The 21301-nt window shown below is 41.2% G+C and overlaps 1 protein-coding gene across 3 annotated transcripts in view; it reads right to left on the minus strand.

The window, feature by feature from the left end:
* Positions 1-21301, minus strand: part of nphp3 (nephronophthisis 3) — a 68784-nt gene that overhangs the window by 3144 nt on the left and 44339 nt on the right. For 2 of the 3 annotated variants that reach the window (XM_041183418.1, XM_041183419.1), the window contains exons 19-27: positions 21122-21222; positions 20471-20593; positions 12319-12508; positions 10055-10296; positions 8998-9073; positions 6343-6470; positions 4601-4841; positions 2286-2411; positions 787-902 (exon numbers count right to left, since the gene is read on the minus strand). In XM_041183418.1, coding sequence (XP_041039352.1) covers positions 787-902; positions 2286-2411; positions 4601-4841; positions 6343-6470; positions 8998-9073; positions 10055-10296; positions 12319-12508; positions 20471-20593; positions 21122-21222 — 1343 coding nt within the window. The remainder of the gene's footprint in view (positions 1-786; positions 903-2285; positions 2412-4600; positions 4842-6342; positions 6471-8997; positions 9074-10054; positions 10297-12318; positions 12509-20470; positions 20594-21121; positions 21223-21301) is intronic. The other variant, XM_041183420.1, reaches the window with a different exon arrangement.

The raw sequence follows: 21301 nt of genomic DNA on the forward strand, positions 1-21301 counted from the left end.
TCATTCCTGTCCACTGACAGCTGAAATACAGGTCAGGAAGACAAAAATGCCTGTGAAATCTGTACAGTTAAGAATGGCAGGTAGGTCCTGGGTCTAAAGGGCCAAGAGGGAGACCATCTAGCACTAACAGATTGGCAGCCCCACTGTCAAGAGGTAGAAGCTGCTGAAATAGGCAGGGAGCCACGAGGGAGGCTTTGTTCCTGGTTGCCAGACCCAAATTAAAAAGTGAGGGACTAGAAGGTTTAGGACCTTCGGATACTAGGAGAAAAGCACCCGCACACACACAGTGACAAGCATTGCTGCAGTAATGGTCAATTTTCAAAGTGGCTCAGCCCAACTAGATGTCTACCGCTGGGAGGTCACCACGGTTTAATGGACAACCTCCTCGCACGACAGGTGCCAGACTGAAAATCTTGTCATGTTTGGGAGTGCACTCTTACACCCTCGAGGAGCTTAACTGGTTTCCCAGCACGTGTGAGCAGATGGCAAGCACACAGTGCCCCTTCCAAAATCAACAAGGAAGTAGGATCGCGTCGTAAAGCCTGCTCTCCGCTCAGGGATGTCAAACCGCGGCCTCTCCTGCCTCATCAGCTGAAGGGAAATTCAGCCATTGTGTCATGCCAGTTTTAAGTACCTGAAATATAGCTTGGCAATATACCCTGTGTTACATAGCATGCCAGGGACCAGGGTACCGTCATCGCGTAAAAGCAAATACATGGCCGTGATGTATTTCTGCCGCTGACTGACACCTATAAAGACTGAGCTCGGTGCAGCTTTCATCCTTACCTTAGCACTGCTAAATTCTTTAGTGTCTCTCCCACTCTGGGATGGCAACGACCCAGGCTGTCCTCATAGATCTTCAGAGCACGTTCGTATAGTGGTAAAGCTTCAGTGTGCTTTTTCTGTGGAATAGACACATTTATGACTTATTTGTTTCTTTAATCAAGGGCTTAAAGATAGTCTTTACAAACAAAATTGATCATATTTTTACTAATACATGAAATTGTTTGTGTATCATGTGAACAAAGTATTTTACTCTGCTACAATGTTTATTCCACACACAATTGTTTACTCTCAGCAAATCACCCATTGACACAAGAACACACGTTCTCAAAGATGACATTATCACAAGGACTGGTCATTTTACAGTAATTGGTAAGGACCATTCTGGTCAGCTAGTGTACCTGAGTTAATAGATCACCATTTCAATATCCACTACTGATGTGAACACACTCAATGCACAGAGGGTGCTGCATGGTCAGAAGTGCTCTTTTTCAGGTGAAAATCTTCAGTCCTTACCAGGTCTCGCCTATATGTGGCTCCAGTTCTGCACCAACTTTGTTGCCTCATAAGTGCCCTTTAAAAACTGTCCCACCAAGCCACGTGAGTTATATCACGTCTTCCTCAGGCCAACCAAGTAGGGTAATAAATGCCAGCCTTGCCAATGATGCCAACATTTCGAAAATGAAAAAAAACTATCATAATTTTGAAAACTTCCACTGGATCCTCCTTTCACTTTCCCTGGCATAAGCTCATTTTCCAAGTTTTCCTTCATAAGTTTAACTCTCATTTCTGACACTGTGCTACTGAAACTTCCGTGGCTCAATGTCCATCCTATTTTGGGATGTTGAGATGTCACACATTACTCCAACGTGTCCAATCTCATCTTTTGGACAATTTTATAACCTCTTTTACAATGTGCCGATATAGGTATAAAACAGTGACCTGAAATTCATCTCATTAGTTGCAGAAAAATTGTCAACCCCCTCCTTCTAATCATTCGACATCTTTCGAGCACAGAGAACCTGCCCACACCATTACATCCTTATTGTAAAATGTAGAAAATTATGGGAAGTGTATGTTCAAATTCCAGATCTGTACTCCAAGCAGATGAGGCTCTGTGGCAAGGCATGAACTCAGAATATTATCCCTAATTACTCGGTGCAGCCCAGTTACTTTCCTGATTGCTGAGCTTCAGTTATTATCCCCTGATGTTCCCTCTCTTCCCCACCTCGCAAAAAGTAGCTGAACATTTAGTGTCTTGCTCCTCACCATAATGTACCTGAAATCAGTAGTGTTTGCATTCAGCAAGTGCCAAGGTAATAAAGATTTATCTTGCTGTAACAGCATTTAATTCAAAACTGCCTACATTAACAAGTTGCCTGAAATCCACTCGAGTTGCTCAGCTTTCTTAGGCCTTACCTAATGTAGTGTAAACAGTTCTAAGCTTTGTAACAACTTAATAAAATAACAGCCAAGTATGGTGAGGCCAACAATCAACACACCAACTGACAGTACAGCACAGCCAAATTCACCAGGGCAGTTGCCACGCTCGGGTGCTTTGGGCCAAAGGATTTCTGACGAATTTCAACTGCCAGTTGACATAAAGGAACAGCCTTGTCCAATTTTCCCTGTAAATTTAAAAATAAAGGATTAACATGCTAGGAAACAGTTTCGGCATTTGTAGCAAAACGCTATGACTTTAAAAGGAGAAATGTTTCATGTATTTTACTGTTCATGGGTTAGAAGATCTGTTTATCTATTTATTTATTGTAATCTTTTGTTTCTTGAAACCCTGATCACTTGAAAAGAAATATCACATCCCACCACATAAATCTACCTATTGTTGCATTTACAAACAGGCGTAACATATTGTTTCAATAAATTTCCATTAAAACCTCAAATGTTCACAAAGCCAAATGTCCCTAACACATCCTCACGATGTCTCAAAGGGCTTCACAGACAACAGATTACTTTTCAAGTGTAGTCACTTGTGACATTGCCAAATGCAGCATACGATTGCACAAAGCAGTCATGTAAACAGTAATGAGAAGAATGAACATTGTTACCAGCGTCTGTTTCCTTTCGTTATAGGAAATGGCTGTTTCTTGCATGCGGAGAGTCATCACAGCTTTCTACAATGCCAGCGAGGATGAGTTGTTGGGACGACCCTGTCTTTCTAGCTTGCCTTTTGTCCTTGGCCGCCTGTATTTTTTGCTGTTCCAAGGAAGCAACCACAAATAATCCTTTGTGGATTTTTCTCCCTGGCCGTGGTGGACATGCCACATTTCCTGAGGTTTGCCTTCAAGGAGTCATGAATGATCAATTCATGGGTTTTTGACATGTGTTGATTAAGGGATAAATGCTGGCTAAGACATGAGTAACCCTTTCTCCTCTTATGGCTATCTGAACAGCTTGATCCAAAAATCAGCACCTCTGACAATGGAGCACCCCTTCACTGATTACGTGCCCATCTCCTGCAGTGGGAAATGAACCTACGACCTTCTGACTCAGAGGTGAGATTGCTACCGCTCAGCCAAGCTGGAATATAATGCCACTTTAACCCTAATGGGACTGGATGTGGGAACAACAGCAGTGACCTGGCTATTTTTATATACAGCCGTTTGGGTATCGACTGCTACAGAGCTGTCGGGAAATTCATTAATTTACAAGTCCAGCTGTCAGAAAAATCCAGTTGTGCCGTCAGGTGATTCAAAGGGAAGTGTAAGAGATTTATCTTGCATTCCTGAAGCAAAACTGCAGGTGAAAATATTAGATTCTAATGTATAAATTTGTGAATTATATAAATTGCAGTGTAGTGATACCTATAGAAACACAAACAAGGGTTGTATTCTGCAAAATTTTGAAAATTATGAGATGATTTGATCTAGTTTTCGATACTAAGAGGACCTGATAGTGTAGATAGGGAGAAACTATTTCCATTGGTTGGGGAGTCTAGGACGAAGGACACATGGCCTAAAAGTGATAGCCTGACCTTTCAAGAGTGAAGTTAGGAAACATTTTTACACACAAAGGGTGACAGAAATTTAGAACAGTCTTCCACAAATGGCAACAGATGCCAGGTCAAATAGGTTAAATTTAAAACTGCGATTGTTTAAGACTTTTGTTATCCGAAGGTGTTAAGGGATATGGAGTACAGACTGTGTACAAAGATATGCCACAGATCAGCCACAATCTCATTGAATGGCAGAACAGGCTCAAGGGGCTAAATGGCCTCCTCCAGTTCCTAAGTTCCTACAGCATATCATAATGTTGTTTTAGTCTTTTTCGTGGCGGCCTGCTTCTTTGCCTTGACTCATGCTTGCAGAGTAGTACCCCTCAAGCTATATATAACCAATTGTCTCTCCTCTAATGGAGAGAGATGCCTACGGTTCTTTGTGAACTATGGCTAATTACTGGTCATTCTTATTTAGAAAATAGCTTCTATAAATGTTAAACTTATAAAGGAATACATGTTTATTTTTCACCGGGAAATAACTTCAGTTTTCTGACTCCTGCAGTGTCATACTCCAATATTCATTCATTCTTGAATCAGGTTCACTTATATTCCAACTGACATGGAAAGCTAGGGTTGACATCAGTTAAAGAGTATTCAAAAAATATAGATATGGCTGGGGGACGTGATTTGCTCTCACTCAGGACTGGGCATTTTTGCTGCAGTTTGCAGAATGTTAAAAGTGAATTCCACTATTTTCTGGCTATGCTGTGTTGGGAAAAAAATTGTGGAAAACAGACCCAATGTTTTTTTAAAAAAAAAAATCCGGCATTGCATCACAAAACACAGTTTGGGCAGACTCACTCTCTTTTTGTACAACACTGCCAGGTGTTTGACGGTGTAAGCCACAGAGGGATGATCAGGTGCCAGGGCCACACGGCGAATGTCCAGTGCCCTCTCGTACAGCTCCTCAGCTTTCTCATGCTCTTTCTTCTCATTATACAAAGCCGCCAGGTTATTCAAGGACTGTGCACAATCAGGGTGGTCACAACCAAGAGTCCGTTCCCTCATTTCCAATGAACGTTTAAAGAAGATTTCTGCTGTCCTAAATTGAATTTGCAAAAACAGAAAACATCCTCTAAGGCCTGTAACAATATTTCTGACATGTTAACTCAGGACTAGTATGATAACATATTTACAGTCTTGATTCAATTTTAGAAAGCAATACAATTTTTACTCCCACCAATGTTACTCCCATTTCCTTCACAATTTTATTGCACAGGATACAGATTGTTATTCGAAGATAGAAAATGATGTACACAACCAATGAAGTGTTGCTTTTCCTTTGTCAAAGCTTTGTGAGAACCATCTTTCAGCAGAATGCACCCCAGCACTCTGAAGCTCTCAGATCAGAGCAGTCGATGCTTGACACCAGGATCTTAAAAGTATCACGTTTCCAAAACGAATACTCCACAATATCAGTTTTAGGGGGCAAATGTCAAAGTAAAATTCTATTCAACAACCACAACTTGTGGGGAGATGATGGTAATGGACTAGTAATCCAGAGGCCCAGGCGAATGATCTGAGCACATGGGTTCAAATCCCACCATGGCAGCTGGTGGAATTTGAATTCCGTTAATAAATCTGGAATATAAAGCTGGTCTTAGTAAAGGTGGCCATGGAACTATCATCATTCTGCCATTCTTACCCAGTCTAGTCTACTGCAATATGGTTGACTCTTAACTGCCCTCTGAAATGGCCTAGCAAGCCACAAATGTTGGCCTCGCTGGCAACACCCACAACTCAAGGAGGGAACTCCAGAGCTTACAGCCAAGGCAGCTGGAGATGTGGAATGTGTGAATACATTTTAGATAAAGTCTGAACGTGGTGTTTTTCACTCCTTTTATCGATTGATAATGATAAGAAAAGAATGTGACTGTGCACAGAGGAACAATACTTAGCTCCATATTGAAAATACTTAATCACCAGGCTCCTAGAACATGAGAGGAAGTTGTGAAGACACTGTTCAGGTCTTTTCCTGAGTACTGACGGGGAGCAGGTGGTCACACTGCTGTGCTAAGTTGAGGAGGCAGTAATCAGGATCAGAATCTGTATTTTGAAACTGATAAGGCTTTTCAGCATTATCCCACTGTCAGACCCAACACTTTTTTTTATTCGTTCATGGGATGTGGGTGTCACTGGCTAGGCCAGCATTTATTGCCCATTTCTAATTGCCCTTGTTCAGAAGGCACTTAAGAGTCAACGACTTTGCTGCGGGTCTGGAGTCTCATGTAGGCCAGACCAGAGCTACAAGGATGGCAGATTTCCTTCCCTAAAGGACATTAGTGCACCAGATGGGTCACCAATGTGGTAGAACGCCAACAAATATTGCCACTCAGCCAACCGTAATCTACATAACAGAAGGTATCTATAATTTTAGATATGTATCTATTATTAGCCTGCCATTGTGATATAAAGGAACTGAGAAGAGGCTTATTCTTAAAATAACCAGGAGTGAAGTTATTTATTGTTATTCACTAGATAACCAACACTGAAATGTTTTCTGTACCACACACGCTGATAAATCATTCGTTACATCCACTTACTCAATGTTATTTTGAAGATAGTAGAGAACTCCCAGTTCATTCAGTATCCGAGCAGTGTCCGCTGACTCAGTTCCAAGGGTAAGCTCCTCCAACTGCAGAACCCGACGACGAAGAACAGCAAAACCATGCTGGAGAGTGAAATGTCAATGTTAATATGACAGATCAGTCACTGTTTAAACATCATGAACATCTCAATATAGTAGCAACCATCCGAAATCTCAAAATCTCCTTTCAAGGGATAAACATTATTTCAGTCACTGCTAGCCAAAGCATTTTCCATCAAGGGAGAAAAAGCAGGGCAAGAGGGTTTGGTGGGATGATTCAGGAGATAAAACAAGTAGGTTAGGGTAGCACTGAAAGGCAAAAGGAGCAGGGCAGAGTTTGAGCTGAAAGGAGAAGGGTGGTTTCACAGACTGGAGGGAGTGAGAGACAAAGCATGTTAGAGGTGCAGAGATAGCATGTGGGTACGCAGGTTGAGAGGAGATCACCAGGGTAAAATGAAACAAGTCCATGAAGAGATCCAAAGAGGTTAGCTGGCTAGGGCATGAACAGAAATGGCTATGTGGAACTTTATGCTAATGAGGAATTGCCCAGATACTTCCTACGCAGAATAAACCTCATAAATCCAACCTGTCAAATTACTGCTTTATCAGACTCCTCACAATCACTAGTCATCAACAATAAATCAGAACCTACTTACCAATAACCTACTCACTAATGCTCAATTCAGGTTCCGCTAATGCTACTTGACTCTAAATCTCCTTACAGCCTTGACACAAGCTGAATGCCAGAGAACAGATGAGAGCAGCTGTCCTTGACATCAAGGCAACATTCCACAAAATATAGTATAAAGAACCTCTAGAAAAATTGAGATCAGTGGAGGTGAGAAAGGAGAAACCTCTCCAGTGGTTGTAGTCATATCTAGCACAAAGTAAGATGGCTGTGGTTGTTGGAAGCCAGCCACCACAGCTACTCAGAGCAGCATCCATGGGCCATCCATCTTCAGAAGCTTCAGTAATCATCCATCATAAGGTCAGATGTGGGGCTGTGCAATGATGATTCACAACTCGCATGTTAATAAAGCAGCCCTTGCCAGCTAACAGCAGGACCTGGAAAACAGCCAGCAAGTGCAAGATAACATGTGCCTCAAAAGTGCCAGATAATGGCCATGTTGAACAAGAGAAAGCCTGGCCATCTCTCTTTGATCTTTCATGGCACCAGCATGACTAAATCCTACCCCCAACGCCATCACCAAAAATAAGCTATATTATCATGAGTAGAAGAGTAGCCAGAGGATGGGTGCTCTGTGATCTATTCAGTAGCTCACTTCCTGATCCCTGAAAGCCTCTCTACTATCCACAGGCTCAAATCAGGAGTAGGATTAAAGATTTGCCACTTGTTGTGGCTACACTATCCAGGCAACACCAAAGCATGACACCATCAAGGACAGCATCCCTGCCAACTGGATCATCACCAGTGTACCGTGCCAGTAGTGTGTAATATATGACAAATGTACAACAAGTGCACAGCATCTCCCTTTTCTGCAATCTCTTCAACCAAGATGAACAAAAACAGTAATGTCATGGGCGCACCTCCAAGTTCCCCACCAACTCATATACCATCTGAACTTGGACATACGTCACCATTCTTTAATCGTTGCTGAATAAACATTAAAAAATTCCGATAGACCAGGATTGCAGCGGTTTCCCAACAATGTTTCTGTTTGGGCAGAAGAGGGGCCTAAATTATATAACATATAATCTATCCTCATAATGATGCACTTCCTCATAAACTATGCATGTATGATACTTCTAGTGGCTGTATGTCAATCTACTGAGTGAACAATAACTTGACAAGATTCCATCTTTCTACGAATCCATTTGTCCATCTGTAGTGAATTAACGAAAGACTCCAAATCTTGATCACGATTTCTGCTGTTATGGTAACGAAGGCACAATATCCTAGAGAATAACAGCCTAAATGACCAGGCTGTGTAGGGCAAGGGATGCAGGCAAGATTCTCTAATGGGGGAACTGGCGGGTGGGTAGGGGAGGGAAAGAGTGGAACAACAAATTTAATTTCATTTCAGATCAGATCCTTTGAACTATCTTAAACAGAGGATCTGGATGAATATGATTCTACATGTCAGCAATGTCCTCTTCAGGAAGAGAAGAGATTGTGGAGGTTTAGAAAAGTAGTGCCTACAACAAACTTGTAAGTAACTGGATGTTGAATCTTTAGATTTATAGCTTAACTATAGTTATACATTAGTCCCCATAGATTGAGTGGCATTCAAAATAAAAACAAAAAAAAAAAGGTTTCTCTGAATTTACACTGGATTTTTTGAGTGTTTAAGATCAATTTTTTCCCTTTTTTTGCTGCTTAGAATAAAACTGAAGAACAACTGAAAAAACTGTTTCTAAATTGGCAATAAAAACAGGCTCCATAAAAGGACACTAACTATAATCTACTTCCAAAGCAAGAAAACATCCATAATGATAAAAAAGCTTCCTTTTACTCCAAGAACAGGCTGTACAGATGAATTACAATGCTTTTTGAATGCCTTTCCTTTAATATAAATATGCACTTGACATTTATTGACAGACAGCACATCATAATAATTTAGTTGTATTGGTTACATCATTCATTCCTTACCATGTTTCCTTTCTGCCTGGAAACCTTCTGTCTGATCTTCATGGACCGTTTCCTTAGTGGCTCCACTTGCTCGTACCTCAAAATATGAAGCAGTGTATATAAAATTGAACAGCAGTAAACTAACATTACCTTGTCTCAGGGAATGTTAAAGCAAAGCCAAAAGTCTCATTTGGACACTTTAGAGTACTGCAAAAATTAACATGTGGCCGTCTAACCATAACAGTATATCAGGGGGTCAATGAAGATTGTGGGAGCATCAAAGTTGTTGTGGAGAGAGCGAGTGAGAGGAAATGTGGTGAGGCGTGTAGTGGAGATGGGACTGTCAGGAAAAAGAGAAAAGGAAGGCCTAGGCCAGGTGGAAAGATGCAGTGGCGGGAAAGTTAACGCCAGTGGCATTGGAAGAGGAATGGGTAACTGACAGGAGGAGAACCAGCATTATAGTGACCCCAAGTAAAATGGAGGGGGAGGAGAAGGAAGGAGAGGAGGAAGGGGAGGCGGAGGAGGAGGAAGGGGAGGCGGAGGAGGAAGGGGAGGCGGAGGAGGAGGAAGGGGAGGCGGAGGAGGAGGAAGGGGAGGCGGAGGAGGAGGAAGGGGAGGCGGAGGAGGAGGAAGGGGAGGCGGAAGAGGAAGAAGGGGAGGCGGAGGAGGAAGAAGGGGAGGCGGAGGAGGAAGAAGGGGAGGCGGAGGAGGAAGAAGGGGAGGCGGAGGAGGAAGAAGGGGAGGCGGAGGAGGAAGAAGGGGAGGCGGAGGAGGAAGAAGGGGAGGCGGAGGAGGAGGAAGTCATAAATCCATAACAGCACACCACCACCAAAGCTTAAGCAAAAGCATTCAACATTAATGAATAAATGACTTTTTTGCAATACATATGGAGAAGTTAGAGTTTGATTTCAATAACAAGCAATTCTACAAAAATAATTAAAATCTTCTGGAAAGATAAGTAAGGCTTTGAGCTTCCTAGCAACAAAATACAACTGCAAACTACTCATGGTAACATCTGCTAATTTAAAATGAAATTTAAAAGGTGCCCTATAGTACAAAACTTACATCAAAAACTTACTTATTTTGCTTTTGATAAAGCATTGCTAGAGCATCTAGCTCCTGAGCAACCCTGGGATGCACCGAGCCGTGGGCATTTTCACTAATTTCTAGTGCCTGCTTGTACAACTGCTCTGCATTTCCAAACTTCTTCCACTGCACATACACACCAGCTAGCTGGTGCAAGGACTGAGCCACGCTGGGGTGATCTGGATCCAACGCACTCTCTCGGATCTCCAGAGAACGCTGCAAGGGTGCAACAGCCTATGTTTGGGGAAAGTTGCCAACAGTTAAAACATTTTTCTTGTGACCCAACCATACTAAAAACCCAGGTCAAGAGATGGTAATATTCTCCAGAAATAATAACAGAAACTGCTGGAAAAAACCCTGCAGGACTGACAGCATCTGTGGCAAGAGTAAAACAGAGTTAATTTTTGAATTTTATGACCCTTCCTTCAGCTCTGACAGATGCTGTCAGACCTGCTGAGTTTTTCCAGCATTTTGTTTTTATTTCAGATTTCCAGCTTCTGCAGTATTTTGCTTTTATCTTAACATTCACCAGGTTTTGTTTATTGTACAGTGATTGCCATATTTACCAATAGCAAGTTAGGATTGGATTATAGGCTGTCTTTTGGCACTGCAGCATTAGAATGAATGTTTTAAAGGACAGCATCAAATTTAACAGGAGCAAGTCCAAAAACTTTATAATCGAGGTGTTGCTACAATGCAACATTGGATAACTACTAGCATTTACACAGCATCATTAATGCCATAAAAACGTTCTAAAGTGTCTACAAAAACAAGGCGGACCCCTTACTGCTGGGAGGTGAGGAGGAACAAGATCTTTGAGACTTCTAGATAAGGACAAGGGCTCGTGAATTTGATATTTCAAGGATATGGACTGGATCGAGGTTAGTGAGGAAAGGGCAGATATACAAAAGTAATTTACTGTGGGGTATAATGCAGACATTCCAGAGTTTTGCACAATGTTTTGTACAATGTTTTGTTGAGGGAGGGTGAAACTCAGCAGCTTGCACGTAAATTGTTGGAGTAATCTGCAGGTGGTGATGGTGTGGATATAAGTTCGAGAAGCAGTGAAAGGAAGCAGGAGCAGCAGCGAGTAACGTGGTGGGCATAAAATAGACAGTCTTGGATGTGTGGTTTAAACCTTAGGTCAGGGACAAACCAGACACCAAGGCTGGGCACAGAAGTCTGGTTCAACTTGAATGAGAGGGCAGGAGAATGGAATTGGCTGCTGACAAGGTTATAAATATGGGTTTTCAGGTGGACATGGGGGGGGCCCAATAAAATTCCCCAGATAGCCTTCCCACCACCCTCCTGCCTGCCTCAACCTTTTACAGTGGAAAGGCTGAAGCCTAGGCCAACTCACCCACCCTTGCCCCAAACGAGAGCCTTAAATGGGCAATCAATAACCACTTAAGGGCCGTTTCCCATCAGCAGTTTTGAGGCTGACAGGAGGAGTTCAGGAGCAGGAGGAAAGCCCGGTCTTGCTCAGGCAGGAAGAGGGAGCTGGGGGGTAGGCACCTCCTTCAGTAGCCTCCTTTCCACATCAGGCACCCCCCACAAAAGGTCTGTCACCAACCAACCAGCCTTCCCTCCACCCACCCCCACAGTTTCTCCATCAAGACTCAACTCTCCTCAGGCCTCACCTCCCCTCCCCACCATGAGACATCTACACTTACCTGATCCTAGACTCTGGGCCTTAGAATCGGACCTGCTTGTAGTCCCAGTACTGGCCACTGCTACTGCTGGCGCTGCTGGGGCTCCAGAGCTGCCGGCTGATCAAATTGGCCAGCAAATCTCAGAGGCATCACTTCCTCTGAAAGTCCCATCTCCAGCCAATTAACACTCCTTGGAGTATTAAATGGCTGTGGGGCAGCAGTTATCAATGGAGATCTGTTCCTGGTTGACTCTTTGGCTGGTGGGGTAGGAAACCCTGCCATTTGAAAATCCTGCTCAGCGAGTGGCTCTCCAAAACTTGCTTCAGGTTATTTAATAAATTATACTGTCTCTAATTCAAATTATTCTGTCCTTCTGCACAACTACAGAGCTTAAAATCTAATTGGAGGTGGGCATACAGTATGGCTCCTCTATTGGTGTTGCCTGTAGTTAGAACAGGGCTGATTAAGAAAACCATTTGGATTAGTCTGTGTTTTAGTTTAAAATGTTACAGCTGGATAACTTAGATTCATGGTAAGCATACTATGCCCTGGAGACTACTCCTACATTTTTGCCCCCTCAACTTGACAGAATCGTCATAAGTACCTGACTCAGTAGGCCCAAGTCTTTCAAAAAACGTCCTAGGGTTTCATAGAGATCTGCCAACCGTGTGATCATATCTTCTCCCTCACAGTTTTTCTCATACTGTTTTAAAGACTCAAAGTAAGCAGCAGCCATGGAACTTTTATCCATTCCTACATGTTGCCAGTAATAAAGCAGCTCTGCAAAATGGCCCCTGCAAAAGACCACAAAAATTATTTAAATAACGAACAAGGCAATGGCCCCATACTAATAGGAAAACATTTCTGACCGAAGTAAAGAAGGACGAAACTAGTTGCTGCAACTCATTAGCACATGAGCTACTAAGTTATTTAATAAGTTATGAAGAAAATTACATACTATTTCCCTAGAATTGTCACAAGTGTCTCAGAAATGTTTTTAAAATTGATTCGGAGTACAGTGCTGTCCATTACTGTAGCCACTAACCAAATTTGACAAAATGGCAAACTGTATTTCTAATCAGCAAATAAAATTGTACAGAGTTATCGGACATATGGTCTTAAAGTTCAAATTCAGATGACATATCCATGTGAACTTTAATCCTTTTGTTGCGTTTGTTGGTAAAATGGTAAGCTGAAGAGTGACAGGGCGGTTTCTGATCACTGCGAGTGCTTTACCTCCTTGGTATCTAAAATAGTAGTAGGTGTCTGTTAAGCATGTGTACAAATGTGAAGTACATTAGCCTTTATTGTGCAAGTGTGAGGAGTTATGTACTAAAATCAATACATATGGCTAAAGCAGTGTCACCAAAGCCATACTGTGGCTAGTTAGCAATTTGTAATGGACAACACTGATATCGTATCTCCCATCATTTATTCAGTGTTGCTATTCCTAAAGATCATTCTCTTGTTGAAATAGTGTAATTGGAAATGACAGTCTATTTAGGACATTTGTTCAGTATTACATGAATGAAGCAAGAAAATTAAACCTGCAGATTGAGTATTTGTTGCAGACAGACATTTAGACAACCAAACAGATATAGAGAATTGAATTTAGTTTGACTCCATTCTCTAGCAATGCATAACAAAAAAGCATATTGTGTTAAACTGAAAGAGTTATATTTTTCTTTTTACAGAAACGTTTGTTGAAAGATAAGTAAGATTGAGTATTATTTTAGCCCTCCCAGTTGATAGGACAAAATATCAAATTAGAGATGGTGTTAGCATAAAAACCTTGACATTTTTATTAATAACCAAATTAAAATTCCATTTTCCCAAAACCTGTAATGGATAAATATTGCAGAGAATGTTTAATGACCTGTTTTAATTGCACTTTAAGACTCAACGTGCACAAATTCCAGTTAGATAAGGCAATAGGGAAAGACTTCAGAATTAGGTTTTTTTTTACTGTTTTTACACTTTTTATGTTTTGTTTAAAATTATGTTTTTTATGTTTTTTTAAAGAGATACAAGTATCTCTTTAAAAAAACATAAAAAACATAATTTTAAACAAAACATAAAAAGTGTAAAAACAGTAAAAAAAAAAAGTTGTGTTAAGTTATGACATTTTTGTGTCTTTTCTACTCTTCTTTATTCTAGGTCTTTCTTTTTTTGGCTATTGTATCTTGGATTACTTTCATAGGTGAGTGTTACTATCTCCGCCAATGACTTTTAAGAAGATATTTTTGAACTCCCAATGACTGAGGGGTCACCAACAAGGTTTTAAGTTTTAAGACTTCTACTGCAACACAAACAAAAAACTATTTCAGTAGCTAACTCATTCTCAAAGCTATAGAAAAGATACTCCATTTAACATTTAAAACAACTGAAAATCTCCTTGAAGAAGGTACTCGAAATGTGAACTCTGTTTCTCTCTCCACAGATGTTGCCAGACAGGCTGAGTTTTTTCCAGCACTTTCTGTTTTTGTTTCAGATTTCCAGCATCTGCAGTATTTTGCTTTTATCTTTGTGTTGAAAATCTCCCTCCTTTACTCTGTTCCTTTAATGGAAACTCTGTTCTCCCAAAGCCAGTGCAAAGTGATTCTTAGCTCCCAATAACTTGCTTCCTTTCTTAGTCAGGTAACATCTACTCCCTGAACTGACTGCCAAGGCGAGGGGTGAATTGGAGATTCACTCTCTTTAAAGCTACGCAAATCTTGCATACTTGCTTAAACCCCCACAAACCCAATATCTTCAATCTAAGCATCTCCCACCCACATTCTTGCATGGTGAATTGTAGAGACGTGCTGTCTCTATCCCTCTGCTCTCCCTCGCTCTCTGATCCTTGCAGATTGACATTGTCTATGAGGTTCAGTGATATTTTAAGGAAACACCCTGTATTCCGATTCCACAACGGCTTCCTTTGGACTCTCCCCTTCTCAAAGCCCATCTCTATAGCGCTGTGAATCACACAGGCCTTGTTTTCAGGTAGAATGCTAATCAGCTATCTTTCAAACTCCCAATTTCATTCCATCTTGAACCTAAATAGACAGTTTAACCTATAATCGTGCACAAAAGCCTGACATTTCTAACACCTTCGTGGATCTTTGGAGAGTAATTGTCTATCCACTATCAGTACTGTCACTGTTCACAAGTGTGAACACCTTGCACCTTCTTCCCAGTAAAACAACCTGGGCCCCCCCCCCTTTAATCTTTAATTACCATGTAACCCAGGCTTGTCATCAGCAGAATTTGGAACAGGTCACATGACCCTCTTCATTCCTCCATTCAGCCAAAGAATGAGAGAGAAACGGCAGGATCACTTACAGCGAGAGAGAGAGAGATGAGCAGGGCCTTTAACAGAGAGAGTGAGAGGAGAGTGTGAGACAATTAAACAGAACAAGAGGGAAAAGAGCGCAGAGAGCAGCTTATTGGTGAGTAGGATTGGTGAGTATTTCTAGTCTTTAAAGTAAAGTAAGGTCTTTTGTTTGTGATTAGATCTCTAGTCTTTTATTTCCCTTTTTCTTAAAGGTAGCTTGTTAAGTATAAGATCGATACTGATGTGTATAAAAAATAGTTATAATAAAGTGTAAAGGGTGGGGATACTGGAGTAATTAACTAATTAATTGAATAAAATACGAAAACGATGGCAGGACGGATGATGCGTTGCTGCTGCAGCATGTGGGAACTTCTGGACACCAAGGTGATCCAGATCAAACACATCTTTACTAAGTGTTTGCAGCTCGAGAGGAACTTCGGATCTGAGTTAAGGAGCTGCTGCCCGAGCTGCAGACATTGCGTCACATCAGGGAGGGGGAGAGTTACCTGGACACTTTTCTCCAGGAGGCGATCACACCCCACATATTAGATAATTCAAATTTGGTCTGTGATCAGGGACAGGAGGGTGTGACTCCAGGTGAAGCAGGTTTGGGGATCCAGAGGGTAGCGTTCGAGGAGCCTCAGTCCCTGCAACTGTCCAACAGTTACAAGGTTCTTGCAAGCTGAGTGGGTGAGAGCAGGGACTGCAGGGAAGATGAGCGAACTGACCAAGGCATTGTGGTACAGGAAGCCATTCAAGTGGGGAGAGAAAATGGGAACGTAGCCGTGGTAGGGGACAGTATAATGAGGGGGATAGATGCTGTCCTCTGCAGCCATGAGCATGAGTCCCGAAGGCTGGGTTGCCTGCCCAGTGCCAGCGTTAAGGACATCCCCCTCAGGGCTGGAGAGGAACTTGGAGTGGGAGGGGATGGATCCAGTTGTCGTCATCCATGTTGGTACCAACAACGTTGATAGGACTAGAAAAGGAGATTCTGCTGAAAGAATGTGAACAGTTAGGAGCTAAATTAAAAAGCCGAACCTCCAAGGTAATAATCTTGGAATTGCTACCTAAGCCACGGGCAAACTGGCATAGGGTAAATAAAATCAAGGGGTTAAATGCGAGGGTCAGAGATTGGTGTGGGAGGAATGGGTTTCAGTTCATGGAGCACTGGCCCCAGTACTGGGGTAGGAAGGAAGCTGTTCCGGTGGGACGGGCTTCATCTGAACCGTGCTGGGTCCAGTGTCCTGGTGAACCAATTAACTAAGGCTGTAGAGGGGACTTTAAGCTAAATAGAGCGTGTGGAGGGGGAGGGTTCTGAAAAGGGGATACGTAGGCTTACAAAGCAAAAGGATATGGCAACATTGCAGGGCAGCTATTTAGGTAATGATACCCAGAGTGTGACAGAGTGCGCAAACATAAAACAACAGTAGTAAATAGGGTCAAAAGGGGAAAAAATGGTAAAAAGGCAAAACTAATGGTTCTTTACTTAAATACACATAGTATTCAGAACAAAATAAATGAATTGACGGCACAAATAGTGGGTATGATTTTATTGCCATTACGGAGACATGGTTACAAGGAGATCAAAGCTGGGAACTAAATATTCAGGGGTATGTGACTTTCCGAAAGGGCAGGCAGGAAGGAAAGGGCGGTGGGGTAGCTTTGTTAGCATGAGATGGAATAAGTAGCAAGAAAGGATCTTGGATCAGTAGATGTAGACTCTATATGGGTGAAAGTAGGAAATAGCAAGGAGAAGAAGACACTGGTGGGAGTAGTACATAGGCCCCCTGACAGTAGCTATACATTAGGACAGTGACTAAATCAGGAGATAAAGAGGGTATGTATAAAAGGCAGTACATTGACCATGGGTGACTTTAATCTTCACGTAGATTGGGAAAATCAAATTGGCAGAGGTAGACAGGAGCAAGAATTCATAGAGTGTATTTGGGGTAGTTTCTTAGAACAATATGTTGTGAATCTAACTAGGGATCAGGCTATATTGGATCTAGTATTGTGTAATGAGGCAGGTTTAATAAATGATCTCAGAGTAAAGGATCCCCTAGGAAACAGTGACCATAATATAGTAGAATTTAGCATTCAGTTTGAGAGTGAGAAACTTGGATCGGAAACAACTGTGCTAGACTTAAATAAGGATATTTACAATGGCATGAGGGCAGAGTTGGCTGGAGTGGGCTGGAAAAGGAGTTTTGCAGAAAAGATGGTTGATGAACAATAGCAGACTTTTAAGAAAATAGTTCATGACTCACAATAAAGATATATCCCAGTGAGGAAGGAGGATTCAAGGAAGGGGATAAACCAACCAAGGAAGTTAAGGACAGTTTCAAATTGAAAGAAGAAACACAATGTGGCAAAGATAAGCCAGAGGATTGGGAAAGTTTTAAAAACCAACAAAAGATGACTAAAAAAATAATAAAGAGGGAGAAAATAAACTTTGAGGGTAAACTAACAAGTAATATAAAATCAGACTGTAAGAGATTCTTTAAATATATAAAAAGGAAGAAAGCGGCCAAAGTCAATATAGACCCCTTAAAAATGAAGCTGCGGAAATAATAATGGGGAACCAGGAAATGGCAGAGGAGTTGAATAAATACTTTGCTTCAGTCTTCACGGTAGAAAATACTAATAGCATTCCAAAAATACTAATTAATCAAGGGGCAAAAGGGGCGAGGAAATAAATACAATAACTAACACTAGAGAGAAAGTACCAGGGAAACTAATGAGGCTAAAGGCCGATAAGTCCACTGGGACCTGATGGGTTTCAGTATCCTAGGATATTAAAAGAAGTAGCTACAGAGATAGAGGATGCACTGATAGTAATCTCCCAAGAATCCTTAGATTCAGGAGAAGTCCCAGAGGATTGGAGAACAGCCAATGTAACATCCTTATTCAAAAAGGGAGGGAGACAAAAAACAGGTAACTATAGGCCAGTTAGCTTAACAACTATCATTGGTAAAATGTTGGAGTTTATTACAGATGATGTAATACCAGAGCATTTAGAAATACATAATATGATCAAGCAGAGTCAGCATGGCTTCATGAACGGGAAATCATGCCTGACAAATGTACTAGAATTCTTTGAGGAGGTAACAAGCAGGATAGATAAAGGAGAACCAGTAGACATAATATATTTAGATTTCCAAAAGGCGCTCGATAAGGTACCGCACATAAGGTGGTAACAAGAGCCCATGGTATTGTGGGTAGTATATTAGCATGGATAGAGGATTGGCTAACTAATAGAAGACAGAGAGTTGGGATAAGGGCAGCATTTTCAGGATGGCAATCTGTAACTAGTGGAGTGCCACAGGAATCAGTGCTGGGGTCTCAATTATTTACAATATATATCAATGACTTGGATGAGGGAAGTGAATGTACTATCGCCAAATTTGCAGATGACACAAAAATAGGTGGGAAGGCAAGTGGTGAGGATGACACAAAGAGTCTACAGAGGGATATAGACAGGTTAAGTGAGTGAGCAAAAACTTGGCAGATGGAATATAATGTGGGAAAGTGTGAGGTTATACACTTTGGCAGGAAGAATAGAGGAGCTGAATATTATTTAAATGGAGAAAGACTGCAGAAGGCTGCAGTACAGAGGGATTTGGGAGTCCTTGTACATGGATCCCAAAAAGCTAACATACAAGTTCGACAGGTAATAGCGAAGGCAAATGGAATGTTGGCCTTTATTTCAAACAGAATGGAGTATAAAAATAGTGAAGTCTTGCTAAAACTATACAAGGAACTCATTACACCACACCTAGGATACTGTGAACAGTTTTGATCCCCTTATCTAAGAAAAGATATACTGGCATTGGAGGCAGTTCAGAGAAGGTTCACTAGGTTGATCCCAGGTATGGAGGAATTTTCTTATGAGGAGAGGTTGAGTAGATTAGGCCTGTACTCACTGGAGTTTAGAAGAATGAGAGGGGACCTTATTGAAACATATAAGATTCTTAGGGGGCTTGGCAGGGTAGATGCTGAAAGGTTGTTTCCCCTTGTGGGAGAGTCTAGGACCAGAGGGCATAATCTCAGAGTAAGGGGTCACCCATTTAAAACAGGGATGAGGAGAAATTTCTTTTCTCAGGGGGTAGTCAATCTATGGAATTCTTGGCCGCTGAGGGCTGTAGAGGCTGGGTCCTTAAGTATATTCAAGGCTGAAATACAGATTTTTAATGAGTAAGGGAATCAAGGGTTATGGGGAAGAGGCAGGAAAGTGGAGTTGAGGATTATCAGATCAGCCATGATATCATTGAATGGCGGAGTAGACTCGTTGGGCCGAAAGGCCTACTTCTATTCCTATGGCTTATGGTCTTACTTTACCATAAATTAAAGACAGTCCCAAAATACAACAATATTTGTAACAGTGAGCCCCAGCTACCTATGCCTTCAACAGCATCTTCCTTAGCATTAACGTCTAGGTAAACTTTCAGAAGTGTCTGGAATAAGAGAAGACCCTGAGAGTTATTTAATTTTAACTTACTGATCTTGTTCCCTGTGCCTCCATGGGATCTCCCTTCAGTTCTTAGTAAGCGGTAATCATAATTGCACACCATTTCTTGTTTAAACTAATAAGCAAATTTATTAAACAAATGATGAATATGTAATATATATATTATAATTCCAAATTGGGTCTGCTCAAAAATAAATTAAAGTCATGATTTTATGCACCATCGTTCATACATAAATCATTTTCTTCTACCATTACTAACTTCAGGAGCTAGCTCGTTTATCTTGTCTTTCTATGAAGTTTTCAAGCAGTTTGATTTATTCCCTTTGAAAGGGCCGTCCGCTGTTTGCTTGTTTTTAAACCTTTCGAACAATTGTTCAGGTTGTTAGAATGACATAGTTGCCACGCTACATAGAAAAAAAAAAGCAGGCTGTGACAACCATAACTGAACCAATCACAAAGTCTGCACATTTTTGAAATCACATTAGTTCCCCTTTCAAACTTCTTATCCAGAAACCAAAAATGACAAAGTTCACGATGTATGTAACGATACAGGTTAGAAAAGTATAGCTACCTTGTTAAATTTGTTTGGTGCTCTATCCTGAATTAAAGGGGCTGCTACCAAAAATTAAGTCAGAGTTGTATTATTTTTGCCACAAATAGAGGCATATGAAATTTTATCGAGGGAGTTAGCCAGTTTAAATGAAATGGGTTAAAATCTGTTAAAATAAAAGACAAAAGAATTTCACATGGTAATTTTACGTTACTGCATTATGTTCATAAGACTTCACAGATTTGAAGCCTAAAAATTTTTAAATCAAGACTTCCTCGCTTGCGGTCTCCCACCTGGTTCCCATTTCCACAAAGTCTGAACCACCGAGGGTTGGCACTGCAACCCTGGTTTTAAGAGATCCTCAAAGTAAGGTTCAAGCTATTTTGAAAAAGGGATAATGAGAGGATAGTCCAGCTTCCCACCTCTTGTACAGGTTCTGAGAGACAAAGAGATTCAGGAGGCAGTTGTGTAGTTTCTGTTTGTCTCCCTGTTGCTGGAAGAGCCAGGGAAGTTCATCAGCACCACGCCAGGTTACTCTGTCCTGACTGAAAAAACACAGATTGGTCATGAATTACGTGTGCCAGTCAATCACTAAGAATAATATATACTAAACAAATATCAAATGGAAATCAGCAATTAACTATTTTAATAATCCATTCGTCTACAATCCATTACCTACAAGATTTGTATTAGTGTTAATTATATATACTTATCACAATAGTAGTGACATAGCAGTTTAGTATACAGGGGGTCATATCTGTGGTTCTATGTGGCAGGGTTGCAATTTCACTGTAAATTTGGGGGCTGTGGTGTACTAAGCCAAGCCTAGTGTTTCTCTACAAAGAAGGAGCAAAAATAAGAGAGTGAGTGATTCCATGTTACATCTTCTAGCATCTGGTTACAAGGAACACTGTTTAACGCTTGGAACCAAGTTGTCTACCCATCCCCTCTGTTCGGGGGATCGCAGGACAAAAGAAGAGGTTTTTTTTAAATACAGGAAAGGAAGAAATTTAAATAAATTGTGAGTTGAATTACTATATATACTGATAATTACTTGTCGGACTGATAAATACCTCATTTGCTGTGAAAAATATTGCACAAGTTTTTCTCTGTACATTGTGATAGTATTGTTTTCTGCCTTCTCCACATACTGCAATCTCACTGCTTCCCAAGCCTTGAAATAAATCATAAGATCATAAAAATTAAACACAATCCACAATGCAGATTATTATAATGACATGCAGTGCATAACC

The sequence above is a fragment of the Carcharodon carcharias genome, chromosome 3, assembly GCF_017639515.1.
Source record: "Carcharodon carcharias isolate sCarCar2 chromosome 3, sCarCar2.pri, whole genome shotgun sequence".
NCBI lineage: Eukaryota > Metazoa > Chordata > Chondrichthyes > Lamniformes > Lamnidae > Carcharodon > Carcharodon carcharias.